The sequence below is a fragment of the Lithobates pipiens genome, unplaced genomic scaffold (genome assembly GCF_037356315.1).
Source record: "Lithobates pipiens isolate NorthernLeopardFrog02 unplaced genomic scaffold, aLitPip1_a1.2 Scaffold_30, whole genome shotgun sequence".
NCBI lineage: Eukaryota > Metazoa > Chordata > Amphibia > Anura > Ranidae > Lithobates > Lithobates pipiens.
Window position 1 is genome coordinate 53,815,386 of NW_027507791.1, and position 19,375 is coordinate 53,834,760.

At 46.0% G+C, this 19,375-nt stretch overlaps 1 protein-coding gene across 2 annotated transcripts in view; it reads left to right on the top strand.

Annotated features, from left to right (window-relative positions):
• The first annotated feature begins 3,370 nt into the window (after positions 1–3,370).
• Positions 3,371–19,375, top strand: part of LOC143942831 (cathepsin K-like) — a 77,237-nt gene continuing 61,232 nt past the window's right edge. Inside the window, exon 1 of one of the 2 annotated variants that reach the window (XM_077464231.1) lies at positions 3,371–3,456. In XM_077464231.1, coding sequence (XP_077320357.1) covers positions 3,386–3,456 — 71 coding nt within the window. In that variant the 5' untranslated portion in view covers positions 3,371–3,385. Of the gene's footprint in view, positions 3,457–12,325; positions 12,483–19,375 lie in introns of those variants that run through there. The other variant, XM_077464232.1, reaches the window with a different exon arrangement.

Sequence of the window (19,375 nt, forward strand, 5' to 3'; positions counted from 1 at the left end):
ATAATGTCTTTTAAAAGGTTACAGGTTTTGTTAGCTTTCTGGTTTAGGTTTATTACGCTTTGGATAAGTGTAATTCTTAATGGTCACATTTTATAATTGGGGTAAGGGTACTCTTTGAGGAGGTCAAGGCTAAGTGTTTTTTTTTTTTTAGGCACTCATATCATTTCTCTTGCTATCTCATCTCACAACACCCATGCATAGAGGCAGTTGTAAGCTCCTTATGGATCCCTTTCAGCTCTAGCAATCCCTTTAATTTAAATGTACAGATACTGTAGGGTCAAGCTCTGGACAACCTCCTCCCAAGCCTTGCTATTGGTTGGACATTACATTGGTGGACCAAATAGCCAGACAAAATAGCATAACTGAATATCCAGGGTTTCAGAAATATTGGGATTCTCCGAAATAAAGACAAGCATACAGGGATGCTTCTGGGTGCCTGCTTTTTAACCTAATAGTTCATTTTTTCACATTACTGTACAAAGGGTTCTTTTTACCTATAAATATGTCCAATCTCATCTTGGACCTTGTGATAGTTGAAGGATAAAGGTGTGATTCTTAGTAGGAATCAGAATTTCATGTTATTATTCCTTCTATAAGAGCCTCCCTCTATACCCTTTATTGGTGAGTGGTGAATAGTGCTTAAAATAACACTCTCCATTTATGTTATGGAGTATCAGAAAATGTTAGTGCTTAGCAACATGTTATGCCTTGTACACACGGTCGGACATTCTGACAACAAAATCCGTCTGATTTTTCCCGACGGATTTTGTCCTAAACTGGTGTTGCATACATGCGGTGGGACAAAGTTGACGAAAAATCCGATCGTTCGGAACGTGATGACGTTCGTTCGTTACGACGGGACTACGTTAAGGCTAGTAGCCAATAGCTTTGGTCTCCTAATTTGATCTGAGCATGCGTGGCACTTTGTCCGATCGGAATTCTCTACAAACAATCGGAAAAAGTCAGATCGGATTTTTTTGTCTGAAAATTTGAGATCAGGAAACAGAAAAAGTCCAATAGAGCCCACACACGATCGGATTTTCCGACAATATAATCCGATCTGACCTTTTCCATCTGAATTTTCGACCGTGTGTACAGGGCATTAGACAGCCAGCTACAGGAGTCTAGCTGAAAACACAGGACAGGAGAAACAGGTCAGCTTTGTGTCCAGTTGGTTTAGGTGGAAACTGAACAGCATACATCTCCAAAAGCAGGGCTTCATATACTACGTCTAAGAATAAAGGGGAAAAAATCCCATGTACATAAGTATTCACAGCCTTTGCCATGACACTCAGACCCCTTCCACACCGCTGTTTAAGCTGCGCTTTTGGCCTCCAGTGAGGTGCTTTTAAACCCAAAGAAGGGGTTAAAAACCCATGTGTTGCATCGCTTCCAAAACGTTTTTCAGGCGGAAGCACTGTCCATTCATTCCAATGGGCAAGGCATTTAGGGAGTGCTAAATACAGCACTCCCAACCCGCCCCAAAGATCATTTTGGAACGTTCTGCAAGTGCACCGCCCCAGTGTGAAAAGTCACACTTGAATGAATGGGAGGCAGTTTTCAGGCGCTTAGCAGAGGTGATTTCCAGCGCTAAGGGGCCTGAAAACTGCCCCAGTGTGAAAGGGGGCTCAAAATTGATCTCAGGTGCATCCTGTTTCTTCAACTTGATTGAAGTCCACCTGTGGTAAATTTAGTTGATTGGACATGATTTAGAAAGGTACACACCTGTCTATATAAGGTCCCACAGTTTGGTCGTCATGCCTGTAGGTGGGGGGCAACGTGTTGGGGCAGCAATAACACAGTCAGTCACAGTACAATGAACTTGTATTGAAATAATGCAAAGACAGTTCACAAATAACCGCCTGAAAACTGTCTCCCATTCTTTGCAATGAGTGCATTCCCACTCGGGCAGTGCGCTTGTGGGAGTTTGGAAAATGTAAAATAGCGCTCCAAAAATGCCCATGGCCCATTAAAATAAATGGGCAGCGCTTCCAAAACACCTTAAAAGAGCTTTGAAAGTGCTGCAAAACTGGACTTTTTTCCTTTTTTTAAACAAAGTGACCTTAAAAAATCTGCCCGCTAGCGACCAAAAAGCGCAGCTAAAACACTGCTAAAGCACCACATAAACGACTGGTGCTTTAGTGGCGCTGCAGTGTGAAAATAAGTAAGCATGAGTCATGCCAGACGGGAGTCAGGTGGAAGATGGAGATGGAGTGCTAAGGAGGCTGTCAATGGCCCTCAGGGATACCCCCTAGTCTGGGGTTGGGTAGCACAGTGACCTTTGACCATGGCTCGGGTGCTGGAAGTATCCTGCCATAACACATGGAGGAAGCCCTTCCTGGAGGCACGGGAGCAAGGAGAGAGGACAGCAGGAGCAGGTCAGCACTACTGGAAGATCTCCTGAGAGTCAGCCGGGTGGGCTTGTGAGTGTCAATCTGAAGGACTCTGGGGAGAATTTAGCCTGGACCAGGGCCGTCTTTAAGGCGGGGCAAACGAGGCACCTGTCCAGGGCTCTGTCATTGTTGAGGGGCCCAACATCATCACAATCGCACCGTGTCACATAGTGCAGCTGCAGGGAAACTAAAACAGTAAGGCCGCGTACACACGGGCGGACTGTTCGCCCAACTAAGTTCGTCAGACAATCCGACAAACAGTCCGTTCAAAATTTGCATGAACGTACTTGACCACACACGATGAGCAGACAGTCCGCTGAAAGCGTGCGCGATGACGTGAACGGCACGTACGACGGGACGAGAAATTCGACGTCCAATACACTGCAATGCAACCTTTGCCGTGTAAATCCTTTCTGAGCATGCGCCAAACTTAGTCTGTCGAACTAGCCTACACACGAGCGGACTGTCCGCTGAAACCAAGTTTGGACGGACTGTCTTACGGAAATTCCGTAAGACTTTGTTCGTCAGACTGTCCGCTGAAACAGTCCGCTGAAGCCCACACACGAGCGGATTGTCCGCTGAAACACTGTTCAGCGGACTAAGTTGGGCGAACAGTCCGCCCGTGTGTACGCGGCCTTAGTGGCAGTGTCCTTGCCCGGCAGCAGAACTGGCCAAGTGGAGAGACACACTAATGAGCAGTGGCAGGGGTCAGAGGAGTGAGAGAGAATGGCAGCGAGGAGGCAATGACAGTCCTAAGGCAGCATGGATGAGAAAAGCCAGTGGGCGGTGAGAGTTACGATCTGAATGAGAACATGTGCATGGCTGTTTGAGTCGTTAATCTGTTACCGCTCTTCTTCTTTACCTCTCTGCTTTTTAACAACATTACCAGCACTTCCTGTATATAACACTGGTCGGCATGGATGAGCAGGCAGCTGGTATGTTGTGTGATTTACAATCTGAATTAGTTCATTCACTACCTGCCTGAAGTTTGCATGTTCTCTCTCTGCCTGCGTGGATTTCCTCCGGGTACTCCGGTTTCCTCCAACACTCCAAAGACATGCAGGTAGGTAAATTGGCTTCTGTGCAAAAATTGGCCCTAGTATATGAATGGGGACCTTGGATTGTGGGCTCCTTGAGGGTAGGGACTGATGTGAGTGTGCAATGTACAGGGATGGGGTAGACACTCACTCAGGTTGAACTGGATGGACTAGTGTCTTTATTCAACCTTACTATGAAACTATGAAACTATTTGCCCTGGCCTGCTGAGTTGAACTTTCACTTCTTTAGCACCTAAACGATCAGTGATTTCTGCTTGCTATGATCCTTGTCAGTACTGTTTTTGAATGTAATCCTGGTCGGCTTAATTAACCCCATCTTTTCTTTCCAAATTCTGCTGCAATGCAAAACACTTTTAATCTGGCAATGGGACTGCTTTGCATTTGTAGCATAATCTATTTATAATCTAGCGACCAAGCAATGAGCAGTAATGATGTGCAGTAACCTCTAGCAACCAATCAGTGAGCGTTAATGATGTGCAGTAACCTCTAGCAACCAATCAATGCACAACAAGGATGTGCAGTAACCTCTAGTGACCAATCAGTGAGCAGTAATAATGTGCTATAACTTCTAGCAACCAGTCAGTAAGTAGTAATAATATGCTTTAACCTCTGACAACCAATTGCAATTGCTGTCTGATCTACTGCAATAAACTGATTTTGAGTCTACCTGCTATTTAGTGTATGTCTCAGAGCAGGTGGAGAGAGAAATAGCATAATGTGGGCCGGGGGGGGGGGTGGTTTTGTTGGGCCAGTGGGGGGGCCCATGAAAAGGTTTCCCCAGGGTCCAATCAATATTAAAGACAGCCAGGCAGGTTGGCAGTGCCTGAAGAGGTGATGCTGGGGTTAGTAGTCACAGAAGGATGACTACAAGCTGAACACTGTAATACTTTGCTACACAATCAAGGGGCCTCGAGTTCCCACCTGTAATGGACCATTCCATTTATTCTGCCTGTCAGATCTTCACAGTGATCCAGTTGGGTTCTGCAAGCAAGTGTGTGCTGGAGGAAGAATTTGAGCTGTATATAGGAAGAGTGTCCCTGAAGTTCTGCTAAAGTTGTGTGGGCATCCAATAACCTCCCATCCCTATCCAAGCTATTACTCTCTAGAAAAAAAAACAAAGTCACAAACTGTTCTCTGACTCTGGAGTACCTGTGAAGATACAGTGTGCCTGGCTGTGAAGGGTGGAGGATCCCAGTTCATCTGCGGCTCCTTAGGGGGTGTGCTACAGTTGTAAAATTAAAGCAGCCTTGTTAAGGTAGCGAAAAAATTCTAAAAAGTGTGCAAAGGAAGAAACTTCAAACTCACCTCTCTGGTGGCCCTCCAACCTCTCCTCCGTCCCAGCACTGCAGTCTCCATTAGTCTTTTTGGGATTTAAAGAGGAAGTAAACCCTGATGGGTTTACTTCCTCTTTGATTCCCTGCAAAGGTAAAGCATAATGGATTACTATGCATCACATAGTAGTCCATTATGTGTCACTTACCTGACACAGGAGCCAGCGAAGTCACCGCTGTCCCCTGTAGTTCCGAGCATCCATCTTCTTGGTGGGTCTCGCTGCTCCGGCGCTGTGATTCGCCGGAGCAGCGATTACGTCACTCCTGCACATGGGAGCCGCCACTCACGGCATATCGCCGTTGACAGCGGCTTGCCCAGTGCGCCTGCGGTGGCTGTCTTCAGGTAAATATCTCCTAAACCGTATAGGTTTAGGAGATATTTCTTGGACCTACAGGTAAGCCTTAATCTAGGCTTACCTGTAGGTCAAAGTGGTTTGTAAGCCTGTACTCCCATGTATGCTTCAATTCTCAATCCTGGGAGTAACCTATTTCCCCAACCTCGAAGATTCCGGGTTGCCGGTTCCTCATTGTTCTTGTTAGAATTTACTCTCCTCTACGATCAAACCATCTAGATCCCAATTTAAGCCTGACTTTATTGTTATGGGGCCTTGTCCCAGTGCTACTGACTTCATGTTACTTAACCTAATGACTTGATTATCTTATGTCTACATTGTACTGTGTAATCACTCTGTTAATTGATAATAAAAATCTTTGAAAAGAAAGTGGTTTGTAAGGGTTTACAACCACTTTAACACCATCTGAGAAGGTGAGTTGCTTGTGTCCCCCCCCCGCTGTGTGCCTTGGTTTTATCCTCGTTTTTCCAAGTCTTGTGCAAAATTTTGTTCAAGCAAATTTTATCTAAGCAGCTCAATGTGTATTTGAAAAATAAGAATTGGAAGTTTCGGCCTCTAAAAAATGTTGTCACGTTACTTTCCTGGTTGAGAAAGTTGGATTGCTCCCCACCAAAACAATGAACATTACAATTGCTTAAATGCGTCCTGCTCCTCCTCTCAAGTTCTGAGAGTGCCTCTATCTACCTACGTGTATATTACTGGTTATATATATCAGGGAAGGTCATTCATTAGTTAAATACTAGCAATTGTTCCATTACAAATATTTTTGGCTCAAATCAAAGCATTAATGTTTACTTTAGGATTTTATTATCATACAATGGGTGTGTATGTTGTCTCAGTGAATGTATTATGCAATCATTCTGCAGATGGGACTAAGACACATTTAATTTGCATAAAACAAAAAGGAATTACAATTTTGTTTCTGGCTTCATTAAACAGAATCACAGTGTGACAATTGGCCAGGTTTCTAATGTGAGCACAAAAAGATTGATGCATGTTTTTTTGCTCATAATACGTGTTATACATGTTAAACAGAAATCTTGTTTAGGGCTCATGCACATGGACGAAAGGGGCTAGAGCAGGCATGTCCAAAGTGCGGCCCGCGTTCCGGTTTGATGTGGCCCCCACTAATCTGCATATATATCCATCTATGACCCACAAAACATGTTATGTTTCTCATGCTGTTAATATCTCTATCTTCTTTAGCCTGACAAATCCCTGAGCGCCACGCTCATTCTTAGTATGAGCCGGGGCGTGTTCACAAGTCTATGTGCCCGAGCCGCTATGAAGTTGACAGAGCCAATCACAGGCACTGTGACTATTCCCGATCTCTGCATCTGCAGACTGCGGATGTAGAGATCGGGGAAATGTCACAGTGCCTGTGATTGGCAGTGACGCTGCGCGCTGTCAGCTTCCTTGCGGGCACACAGACTTTTGAACACGCCCAGCCACACGCCCCGGCTCATACTAAGAATAAGCGCGGTGCTCGGGATTTGTCAGCCTAAAGAAGATGGATATATTAACAGCATAAAAAACATAACACGCTCGAGCTTTGGGGGCCACAGATGGATATACTTGGGGGGGGCCACATCAAACCGGAAAGAGGTTTGTTTCCTTTTGCGAGAGAGAGAGAGAGAGAGAAATAGAGATTTATATATATATTTTTTAAACATAACACGCCTGAGCTCATTGTTACCCTGAGAGGAGAAGAGAAGATATATATATTATATATCATCATATATTGTCATCAATAAACTTTGCATAAAATATTAAATTTGCATTTAATTGTAATGGTTCCAAAAATGTCAGGCAAAATTGATCGGTCCTCACGCATGTTCACTTCATGAAATCTGGCCCTCTTTGAAAAAAGTTTGGACACCCCTGGGCTAGAGTGTACAACAGCCTAGAGAGTGTGTGTGTTTAAAGCATGTGTCTGTACACGTGGGGGTGCTTTGCTTGACCATATCTTGTAGCAGGTCTATAGTCTCTGACTATCACCTGCAGCATGTCATTGACCATCTTCTGTACCATGTCTAAACTCTCTGACCACCTTCTCTACCATGTCTACACTCTCTGACCATCTTCTGTACCATGTCTACACTCTCTGACCATCTTCTGTACCATGTCTTCACTCTCTGACCATCTTCTGTACCATGTCTTCACTCTCTGACCATCTTCTGTACCATGTCTTCACTCTCTGACCATCTTCTCTACCATGTCTACACTCTCTGACCATCTTCTGTACCATGTCTACACTCTCTGACCATCTTCTCTACCATGTCTTCACTCTCTGACCATCTTCTCTACCATGTCTACACTCTCTGACCATCTTCTCTACCATGTCTTCACTCTCTGACCATCTTCTCTACCATGTCTACACTCTCTGACCATCTTCTCTACCATGTCTACACTCGCTGACCATTTATTGTAGCACAGAGGTAGGCAACCTTTTGAGCACAGTGTGCTGAAAAATATTTTCAAACTAATTTGAGAGTGCCAATTTTATAACAATATAACAAAAAAATGTCAACTTCATACTCTCAATCAGGAAAATGCTGTAACTTGAGTAGTGAGAATTTAACATCCTGCACTCACGCCTCAGATCAGCCCCAATTCATGCACATTTACACCCCAGATCACTGTCCCCCTTGCAAATCTGTTTCACCACTGTAATCCCCTGCTCTTCTTTCCCACCCCTGTAACCCCCTGCTCATCTGCCCTACCACTGTAGCCCCCTGCTCATCTGCCCCACCATGTTCCCCTTTCTCATCTGCCCCACCACTGTACCTCCCTGCACATCTGCTCCACCGCCGTACCCCTATACTCTTCTGTCTCACCGCTAAACCATCTTCTCATCTGTCCTAACTCTGAACCTATCTGCTCATCTATCCCACCACTGTAACCACTTTTCTCATCTGCCCCACCACTGTACTTCCTGCACATCTGTCCCACCACTGTACCTCCTGCACATCTGCTCCACCGCCGTACCCCCATGCTCTTCTGTCTCACTGCTGAACCAACTATCTGTCCTAACACTTTCACCATTGTACCCCCTTGCTCTTCTGTCCCGCCACTGTAACCCCCTGCTCATCTGTTCCACCACTGTAGCCCCCTTACTCATCTGCCCCACCACTGTACCTTCTGCACATCTATCCCACCATGTATGTACCTCCTTTCTCCTCTTCCCCGCCACTGTACCCCCCTGTACATCTCCCCCACCTCTGTACCCCCTGCTCTTCTGCCCAACCACTGTAACCACCTGCTCATCTGTCCCACCAATGCACCTACATTCACATCCTCCCATCTGCCCCACTGCTGTACCCAACTGCTCTTCTGTGCCATCGCTGAACCCCCTTCTCATCTGCCTCAACACTGACCCCCCTGCTCATTTTTCCCACCACTGTAACCCTCTTCTCATCTGGCCCAAGATGGACCCCCCCGCTTATCTGTCCCACCACTGTAACCCCCTGCTCATCTGCCCCATCACTGTAACCCCTGCTTTTCTGTCCCACCGCTGAACCCCCTTTTCATCCCTCTCACTACTGTACCTCCTGTACATCTGCCCCACCACTGTACCCCCTTGCTCTTCTGTCCCTCCACTGTAACCCCGCTGCTCATCTGCCCCATCAATGTACCCCTTTTCTCATCTGCCCCACCGACGTATCCCCATGCTCTTCTGTCTCGCTACTGAATCACCTTCTCATCTGTCCTAACACTGAATGCATCTGCTCCTCTACTCCACCACTGTAACCTGCTTTCTAATCTGCTCCACCAATGTACCTCCTGCACATCTGTCTCACCTCTGTACCCCCTGCGCTTCTGCCCCACCTCTATTCCCCCTGTTCATCAGTCCCACCAATACACCTCCTTTCACATCTGCCCCACTGCTCTACCACCCCACTTTTCTCTCCCACCACTGATCCCCCTTTGTCATCTGCCCCAACACTGTACCCCGCTGCTCATGTGTCCCACTGCTGAATCCCCTTCTCATCTCTTCCACCTCTGAACCCCTCCTGCTCATCTGCTCCCCCGCTGTACCCTCTTATCATCTATGATATACAGACTGGTGAAAGGAAGCAGAGCAGGGCCATCTTTAAGGCAGGGCAAAAGGGGCAGCTGTCCTGGGCCCTGTCATTGTTGTGGGGCCCAAAACAGTTGCCTCATACTTGCCAACTATTCAGGTTTAAATTCCCTTGTCCCTTGAAGTTTTAGTCCTGTGCTGTGTCCCAATATCTCAGTGTGAAGTGCTGGTACTAATGCTGCCCGACTTTTCCCTACTGTTGTGCGCAGATGACTCACCTGCAGACCCTGCGTTTACATGTAAATAACCGGCATTCATATGTAAATAGTGGCGACAATACTAAGTAAATAGTTTCAGCCAGCGGCATTGATATGTAAATAAAGGCGGCATTCATATATATATATATATATATATATATATATATATATATATATATATATATATATATATATATATATATATATATATATATATATATATATCTCATGCTCCCCTGTTGTGAGGAGATGATGTGCTGTAACCTCTAGCAACTAATCAGTGAGCCGTAATGTGTCCTGTAACCTCTAGCAACCAGTCAGTAAGCAGTAATGAAATGCTGTAACTGCTGGCAACCAATCGCAACTGCTGCCTGATCTGATACAGTAAACTGATTTTAAGTCTAGCTGCTATTTATTGTATGTCTCAGAGCAGGTGGAGAGGGAAATTGCATGGGGGGGGGGGGGCAAGAAAAGTTTTGCCCAGGGTCCAATCAATATTAAAGACGGCTCTGAAGCAGGGATGAGACACATCTACCTTTCCTGGCACACTCATCCTGCTGATCCACCTCTCACATCCAGCCCACGTGCTTGTATGTGATGAATGTTTCCCATCTTTTACAATGTGTGGGGGAACAGTGCCTCCCACTCAGTACAGGTGTGGCGTGGGGAATTCTGAAATTGGAATGCATTAGTGTCTCACTGACACTTTCCTGCTCTGCTGATGGGGCGGGAGTCGAGTGCCGGCAAAAGAGTCTTCAAGTGCCACTTGCGGCACCAGTGCCGGGGGTTACCTACCCCTGTTGTAGCAGATCTATAGTCTCTGACCATCTTCTGTAGTATGTCTACTCTCTCTGACCATCTCTTGCAGCAGGCCTATAGTCTCTGAACATCTCCTGTAGCATGTCTACAATCTCTGACCATTTCTTGTGTCATATCTACAGTATCTGACAATCTCTTATAGTAGGCCTGTAGTCTCAGACCATTTCTTGTAGCATATCTGTACTCTTTGAACATTTCTTGTGACATTTCTGCAGTCTATGACTATCAATTATAGGAGGTCTGTATTCTCTGACCATCTCTTTTAGTGTGTCTACACTCTCTGACCATCTCCTGCAGCATGTGGGAACCCTCTGACCATATATTATATCAGACCTGTAGTCTATGACCTTTTCTGTAGCATGTCTACACTCTGGGACCATATCTTGTAGCATGCCCATAGTCTCTGACCATCTCCTATAGCCTGTCTATACTCTCTGACCATCTCCTAAAGCATGTCTACGCTCTCAGACCATGCCTTGTGGCATATCTGCAGTATCTTACCATCTCTAGTATCAGGCCTGTAGTCTCTGACCATCTCCTATAGCATGTCTAAACTTTCTCACTTGCTGAAAACCAGCACTTTCTGTCCATCTCTTGTATCAGGCCCATAGCCTCTGGCCATCACATGTCTACACTTTCTGACCATTTCCTGTAGCAGGTCTGTAGTAGCTGACTATCCCCTGTAGTATGTCTACATTCTCTAACCATCTCCTGGAGGATGTGTGCACTCTCTGGTCACCTCTTGCAGCAGGCCTATAGTCTCTGAACATCTCCTGTAGCATGCCTATACTCTCTGACCATTTCTTGTAGCATATCGATAGTATCTGACCATCAATTGTAGCAGGCCTGTAGTCTCAGACTATCTCTTGCAGCATGTCAACACTGTCTCACCATCTCCTGTAGCATGTCTACACTGTCTCACCATCTCCTGTAGCATGTCTACACTCTCTGACCATCTCCTGTAGGGTTGCCACCTCATCATTTTAAAACAGAAAACATATTAATTACACGGTTTTGCGGCTGATTAAGGTGGTAATTAAACTCACTTGGTGTGTTAAATACATTTAGCCTCAGAACCTGTGTAATTCATTTGTATTCAGGTTTAAAGGGATGAGGTGGCAACCCTAATCTCCTGTAGCATGTGTGCACTCTCTGACCATATCTTGTATCAGGCCGTCAGTATCTCACCTTTTCTGTAGTATGTCTACCCTCTTTGATCATCTCTTGTACCAGGCCCATAGTCTCTGACCATCTCCTATAGCATGCCCACACTCTCTGACCATCCTTTGTGGCATATCTGCAGTATCTGACCATCTCTTGTAGCAGGCTTGTAGTCACTGACCATCTCCTGCAGAATGTCTACACTCTGATCATCTCTTGTAGCAAGTCTGACCTTAGCATGAATCAGTCCTGTAGTCTTTTATCTTTTCTGTAGTATGCCTACACTCTATGACCATCTCCAGCAGCATGTGTGTACTCTCTGACCATCTCTTGTAGCAGGTCTGTAGACTCTTACCATCTCCTTTAGCATATCTACAATTTCTGACATGCTGATGGCCTGCACTTTCTGACCATCTCTTGTAGCAGGCCCATATTCTCTAGCCATCTGCTGTAGCATGTCTACACTCTCTGACCATTTCATGAAGCATGTTTGCCCTCTGACCATCTCTTGTAGCAGGTCTGTAGACTCTTACCATCTCCTTTAGCATATCTACACTTTCTGACATGCTGGTGGCCTGCACTTTCTGACCATCTCTTGTAGCAGGCTCATATTCTCTAGCCATCTGCTGTAGCATGTCTACACTCTCTGACCATTTCATGAAGCATGTTTGCCCTCTGACCATCTCTTGGTGAACTGAATATTTTGTGCAGCCTGTTGATGATGTCAGGGGATGCACTTGAGGACTCCCCCATATCAAGAAAGTTAACTACTGCTGATTTAGTGGAATAAAGATCTCCAGGGCAAAGGTCCTGGCTCTGCTCTTCTTGCACATCTACTCACACAACACAAATACGCCTGTTACGTAATATAACAGGTTTCTAGAGAATGAGATCTGCTCTACAGAGAAAGGATCTGAAAACTGTTGCTGAGTTCTAGTCTGTGATTTTTTTTTTTATCTAACCCAACCCCTAGAATTCCCCGACTGGCCTTCCTGGAAGGGAGCAGCCCACAATATTTCAAACAGCTCAGTCTTAGCAGAGTCAGCTAGAAGAATCCATAGACAGAGGAGGAAACAGTCCACCCTGCAGGTAATCAGCTCTGGTTTTCATTTACGCTTCTTTCCAATCGCCTAGCTGAAAGTCAATCTCTTTGTCTGCAGAAGAGTTTTTTTTTTGTTCCATTTACTTAGATTTTTTTTAGAGCAGTTGTGGTCAACTTTTTTGATTCAGGAGGCTTCAACTGTGACCCCTGGCACCACCAAAGGGCCGCACATAAAATTCAGGGAATATTCCGTGTGCAGGACAGCAGACGCACAACAGGATATGGTCAAAGGCAATGGGCAAGACACAGTAGACCGGACGTTCTCAACCTTTTCAACACGGAGGAACCCTTGAAATAACCTTTTCGGTCTCAGGGAACCCCTGTTAAAAATGGCTATATCTACAACTCATGATAAATTTGTGGGATGGTCAATGGAAGAGTGCTCCTTACATCTGTGGTCTTGGGGAAGAATTTCCACCCTACAGATAGCTAAAAAGATCATTGGTGTCACTGGGATCTTATCTGAAAGGCAAAAATCAGTCATTGCTAAAGGAACCCCTAGCAACCATTGGAGGAACCCTTGGGTTCCACGCAACCCTGGTTGGGAAACCCTGCAGTAGACTACGGGCATGCTGCAATAAATGGTCAGAGACTGTGGACTTGCTGCAGGACATGGTCAGAGACTACGAGTATGCTACAAGAGATTTCAGAGACTGCATAAATGCTATAGGTGTTGTTGGAGCCTAAGGGCCTGAAGGCTACACAAAAAAGTGCCAAAGGGCTACATGTGACCCTCAGGCTGCAGGTTGGGTACCAGAGTTTCGAAAGACTGAAACTACACACATTTATTTTGGTTGAACAGCGTGTTTACTACATATAGTACTTTACGGATATATTTTATGTTATTTGTGCATGTTGCATATATATATATATATATATATATATATATATATATATATATGTAGTAGTTCTTTAACCCGGAACTGTGCTCCTAAAAATGTACCCAGTTGTAAGGAAGGCCAACTTAAACTTTAGCTTTTTTTCAGTAACCGAACATTTTCAGTTGCTATTCTTTTGAATTTTAAAATCCAATTTTATATATTGCATATTTATGTATTCTTATTGTTATAAATACTTTCATTATTGCCTATTACACAGTGCATAGATTTGTAGATTTTCAATCTAGTAATTATCCGTCCCTCATTGCAATCACCTTGCCCCCCCCCCCCTCTTTATACTATGCAGCACATTGCGCTTATGTGCATGCTCGTTTTGTTGTGCTTTACGCATAGGGCAGCCCTTTCATTTTAAAGGGCTGCCTATGCGCAGCAAAGAGTCTTGAATATCTTTTGCCCATTTGGTTGTGTGTGTGTTTTTTTTTGTTTATTTTATTGTTTTGGCAAGTCTCGGTTTGGGTTTGCCATTAACAATGAATGACACCACAAGGATTATATGATTTTTTTTTTTTTTTGCATGTTCTGTGACTGCACATGACTTTGCACGCATTCACGCACTTCACAAGTGTGAATGCAGCCTGAACTCAAAAGATTTACTATCTTCTAAGGGACATCTGGAAATGTAAGTTGTGTTTACAGAGTATGTAAGCCCAGAAACACAAATGAATAGTATTACAGTCCTTAGATGTGGGGGCTGCGTTAGTTTTCCTTTTTCACACTTTTGTTTTTCTTTATTTTAAACTTGTAATCCTGCCATTGACTCACTTCTTCTTGTAGGGTGACAGCCGTACTCAGCAGCGTTGTCACTTTAGGACAGGGAGTGTGTCAGCACTATATAAGATTTCCCTCTATTCTTCATAACAGGGGGAGGTGTTTTGTAGTCCACAGAATTAGCAGGGAACATTGCTAACTGATTACAGTCCAGAGAAAGAGATTACAGGAAGTTATCAACAAGATTCCAGTATGAATAAACAAAAAAAAAATTGCACCTGTTTTACAGATATTCATATTAAATTAAATCAGTGCTAAGTAAATGCAGCCTATCAGTGTTCATCAGTGCAGCCTATCAGTGACCATCAGTGTCAATTTGTGCCACCTCATCAGTGCCTACCAGTGCAGCTCATCAGTGTCCATCAGTGCCCACCAGTGCAGCCCATCAGTGCACCTTATCAGCGCAGCCTATCAGTGACCATCATTGTCAATTCATACCACCTCATCAGTGCCTACCAGTGCAGCCCATCAGTGTCCATTAGTGCCACCTCATCAGTGCTCACCAGTGCAGCCCATTAGTGTTCATCAGTGCCACCTCATCAATGCCCACCAGTGTAGCCCATCAGTGTCGCCCATCAGTGCCACCTCATCAGTGCAGCCTATCAGTGTCCATCAGTGCCACCTCATTAGTGCCCACCAGTGCAGCCCATCTGTCACCGCATCAGTACCCACCAGTGCAGCGCGTCAGTGTCCACCAGTGCAGCCTATCAGTGTCTGTCAATGCCCACCAGTGCAGCCCATCTGTGCCATCTTATCAGTGCCCACCAGTGCAGCCTATCAGTGTCCATCAGTGCAGCCTATCGGTGTCCATCAGATCTGTGTTCACCAGTGCAGCCCATCTGTGCCACCTCATCCGTGCCCACCAGTGCAGCCCATCAGTGCCTACCAGTGCAGCCCATCTGTGTCCATCAATGCCACCTCATCAGTGCCCACTAGTGCAGCCCATCAGTGTCCATCAATGCCACCTCATCAGTGCCCACCAGTGCAGCCTATCAGTGCCTACCAGCGCAGCCCACCAGTGTCCTTCAGTGCCATCTAATCAGTGTCCAACAGCACAACCTCAGTGTCCACCAGCGGAGCACTCCGACTCTGTCCTACCCCCTCCACTGGCAACAGACAGAAGACAGAGCAGCCCAAGCAGCCGCCACAGCCGTACTCCAATCAGCCGCTCAGGCTGCTCTGTCTTCTGTCTGTGGCTGAGTGACAAGTCCAGCCAGGAGATCGCCCGGCGCACACGGGTGACCAGGAGCCCACAGCCAAATGCTGGAGACTCCCGCAACTCTCAGGAGACTTGGGATGTCTGTTATATACGCTTTAACACAATTCCAGAAATTGTTTTCAGTCTTTCCAAATCTGCAGCTTTAAATAAAACCATCCCTGGTGATCCTGTTCAGGCACTTCCTGTTGTATGTTGCTCTCCTATGCCACGCTCCTCGGGGACACTACAAGTGGCTGTACAGGCACACATTGCTCAGGCACAGTCTACCATTGTCAGGAAGCAGCTCCAGAGCAATGATGTGTAGCAAATGTTAGAGTGAGTGCATGTAGACAGGAAGTGGCTGAAAGAGGCCAGAGAAAATCAGCAGCAATGATGCAAAAAGAACAACAACAATTGTTTATTATACACAGTGCATTATACTTTAGCAAACAAAATGGAGTGTATTTATAAAAAAAAAAAAAAATTTATATACCTGTTCAACCATTGAATCTGCATGTAAATGTGTTCTGTGTGAATGGGGCAAAATCAAATGTTCTCGGGTAACAGTCTCTGCAGTTTGAATGTGCAAATATGAAAAATAGTGCAATATGGCCTCTAGATGACGCGGACTATCTTAGGAAATAAAACAACCAAAAAGACACTGTGCTAACGATCTATATACAAAAAGCTGCTATCACCCAATATAGGATACACTATAATAGAATGTTATGCCTTGTACACACGGTCAGACTTTCCGACGACAAAATCCGTCTGATTTTTTGCGACAGATTTTGTCTGAAACTTGTGTTGCATACACACGGTCGGACAAAGTTGTCAGAAAATCCGATCGTACGTAACGTGGTGACGTTTGTTGCTTACAACGGGACTACGTAGAGGCTAGTAGCCAATAGCTTTGGTCTCGTAATTTGATCTGAGTATGCACTTTGTTCGATTGGAATTCTCTACAAACGATCGGAAAATGTGAGATCGGATTTTTTTGTCTGAAAATTTTAGATCCTGCTCTCAAATTTTTTCTGTTGGAATTTCCGACGGAAAAAGTCAGATAGAGCCCACACACGATCGGATTATCCGACAATATAATCCGATTGGTCCTTTTCTGTTGGAATTTCCGACCGTGTGTACAGGGCATTACACTATCTAAGTGCTGCGCTATTCCACAAGTGAACAGTTGTAGCACCCTGATGTTTAGGAAGGGTTGCTATTAAATTTATTTGCCAATAGTTGCCTTGGCCAATTATCAGGAGGTCAATTGATTTTGCCCTAACTCTGGAATTGCTGCACTTCTCTCTTCTGTCACTAGATGGCCGGGTATCTGGAGGCATTAGATAAGGACAGATTTAGAATGAGTGGGGTGTCTCAGCCAATGGGCAGGGATTTTCTTGAGTCCCTTGGCCTGCTGGGAGAACCTATTTATTTGGGTGTAGTCAGGTGATCGGGGTTCTGTGCCACCTGGATCACTGTCTGGGTGGACGTGTGTTTTACTGCCCCAGGCTGCTAGGTCAGAGACCTGAGGCCTATTAGGGTTGCCACCTGTACGGGATTCACCCGGACAGTCCGGGTTCTGAATCATCTGCCCGGTTTTCAGACTGCCTGAAACCCGGACAGACCATTCTGGCAGGGGGGAGCTTCATTACAATACATGCCACTGTGGAGACAGTCACAGCAGCAGTATCATTTCGTCTCAATAAATACACACACTGTGCTGGTGTGTGTGTGTTGGGAATCTGAAGCTCCTTTCTGTCTCCCCCCTCCAGACTCCTGCAGGGTCTCCATTATCTCTGTTCCCCCCTCTGCAATCACTAGTGCTGTGGTCTGAAAGAAGGGGGAGGCGGAGCGGAGGAGATCACTGGAGCTGCTGTCGGGCTGCCCGCTGCTCATCAAGAGGTGAGCAGACTTTTTATTTTACTAAGCAAAGTTCCAGGAGCGTTTCTTTTGTGAAGGTTAAAGATAAGCAGAATCGGAAGAGACAGCAGTGAGTGTGTGGGGGGGGGAGTCTGCAGTCCAATCACAGGATCTCCCAAGCAGCTCACTTATCTATGTACACAAACTTCCCCATCCTCTGTCAGGATTATGTGATGTGATTAATGACCATTCACTTAACCCCCTGTGTATGTGGTGAGTTTACACCCCCGATAGTCCAGACTCAGAGCCTGGATAACACAGGATATATGAATGGTCATACATTACCTCCCCATCATCTGTACATACAGAGTGCTGGGGGCAGCATCTTATAACACATTGTTTTCATTTAATAGTATTGTTGTATATTTTAGTAGCTGATCACAATAGCTCTTTTTTTTTTAATTATAGACATCCCTATCTGACCACTTCTCAGCCCCCAACTCCCCCCAGCTTATATCACCCCCAGACCACTTCATACAGACATCACTCCGAGCCGCTTCCTACCCCCCAGCTGAGGGACTTCATTCCATAGTCACCCCACAGACACCGCAAGAAATCCCTCCCCATACTGCCTCCATCATACCCTCTGCACCCCTCTCCTGTACATACTGCCTCCATCATACCCTCTGCATCCCTCTCCTGTACATACTGCCTCCATCATACCCTCTGCACCCCTCTCCTGTACATTCTGCCCCCATCATACCCTCTTCACCCCTCTCCTTTACACACTGCCCCCATCATACCCTCCACACTCCTCTCCTGTACATACTGCACCCATCATACCCTCCGCACCCCTCTCCTGTACATACTGCCTCCATCATACCCGTCACACTCCTATCCTGTACATGCAGCCCCCATCATACCCTATGCACCCCTCTCCTGTACATACTGCACCCATCATACCCTCTGTACCCCTCTCCTGTACATACTGCACCCATCATACCCTCTGTACCCCTCTCCTGTACATACTGCCCCCATCATACCCTCCGCACTCCTCTCCTGTACATACTGCCCCCATCATACCCTCTGCACCCCTCTCCTGTACATACTGCACCCATCATACCCTCTGCACCCCTCTCCTGTACATACTGCACCCATCATACCCTCCACACTCCTCTCCTGTACATACTGCCCCCATCATACCCTCCACACTCCTCTGCTGTACATACTGCCCCCATCATACCCTCCACACTCCTCTACTGTACATACTGCCCCCATCATACCCTCCACACTCCTCTCCTGTACATACTGCCCCCATCATAGCACTCCTCTCCTGTACATACTGCCCCCATCATACCCTCCACACTCCTCTCCTGTACATACTACACCCATCATAGCACTCCTCTCCTGTACATACTGCACCCATCATCCCCTCCAGAAATGTTATTTAATCACAAAACTATATGTATAGTGTATACAACATAAAAAAAGATGTTCATTACAATGTACAGTGGTAATGAATTTAATGTACTACAAAAAAAAAAAATTGCCGGTGTTCTGGCAGATAGTGTCCTGCCATCATATAGCGTCAGCATGCGCAGTACGGAGCATACGAAGCTTCGGAAAATTTCCGAAGCTGAACGGCGCCTGCGTCGTGAGTGGAGGTGGTAGCCCCACCATCCAAGCGGACATAGGGTTGTGAATATTAGAGGGCCCCTCACGGGCGAGCTTTGCTCGCCACGCTTTGGGCTCGGCCTCGCTGCACTCGGCTCTTTTATATTCCTACTCTATGTCCACTTGGATGGTGGGGCTAGAACCTGGACTCACGGCGCAGGCACCGTTCATCCTCGGCTATTTTCGGAATCTGTGTTGCTGTGTACTGCGCATGCGCAGTACACAGCGGACGCTATCGGATGGGGGACCTTATATGATAGGACACCGGCGCTGCTAAAGTGTTCGGGTTTGGCTTGAAGAAAAGGTGGCAACCCTAAAGCCCCGTACACACGAGCGGACTTTTCAACATCCAAAGTCCGACGGACTGATTCCGTCAGACTATTCGATCGTGTGTGGGCTGCAACGGACTTTTGACTCGCCAAAGTCCGAAGGACTTTAGAATATGGAACGTGCTTCAAATTTTTCCGAAGGAACTCCG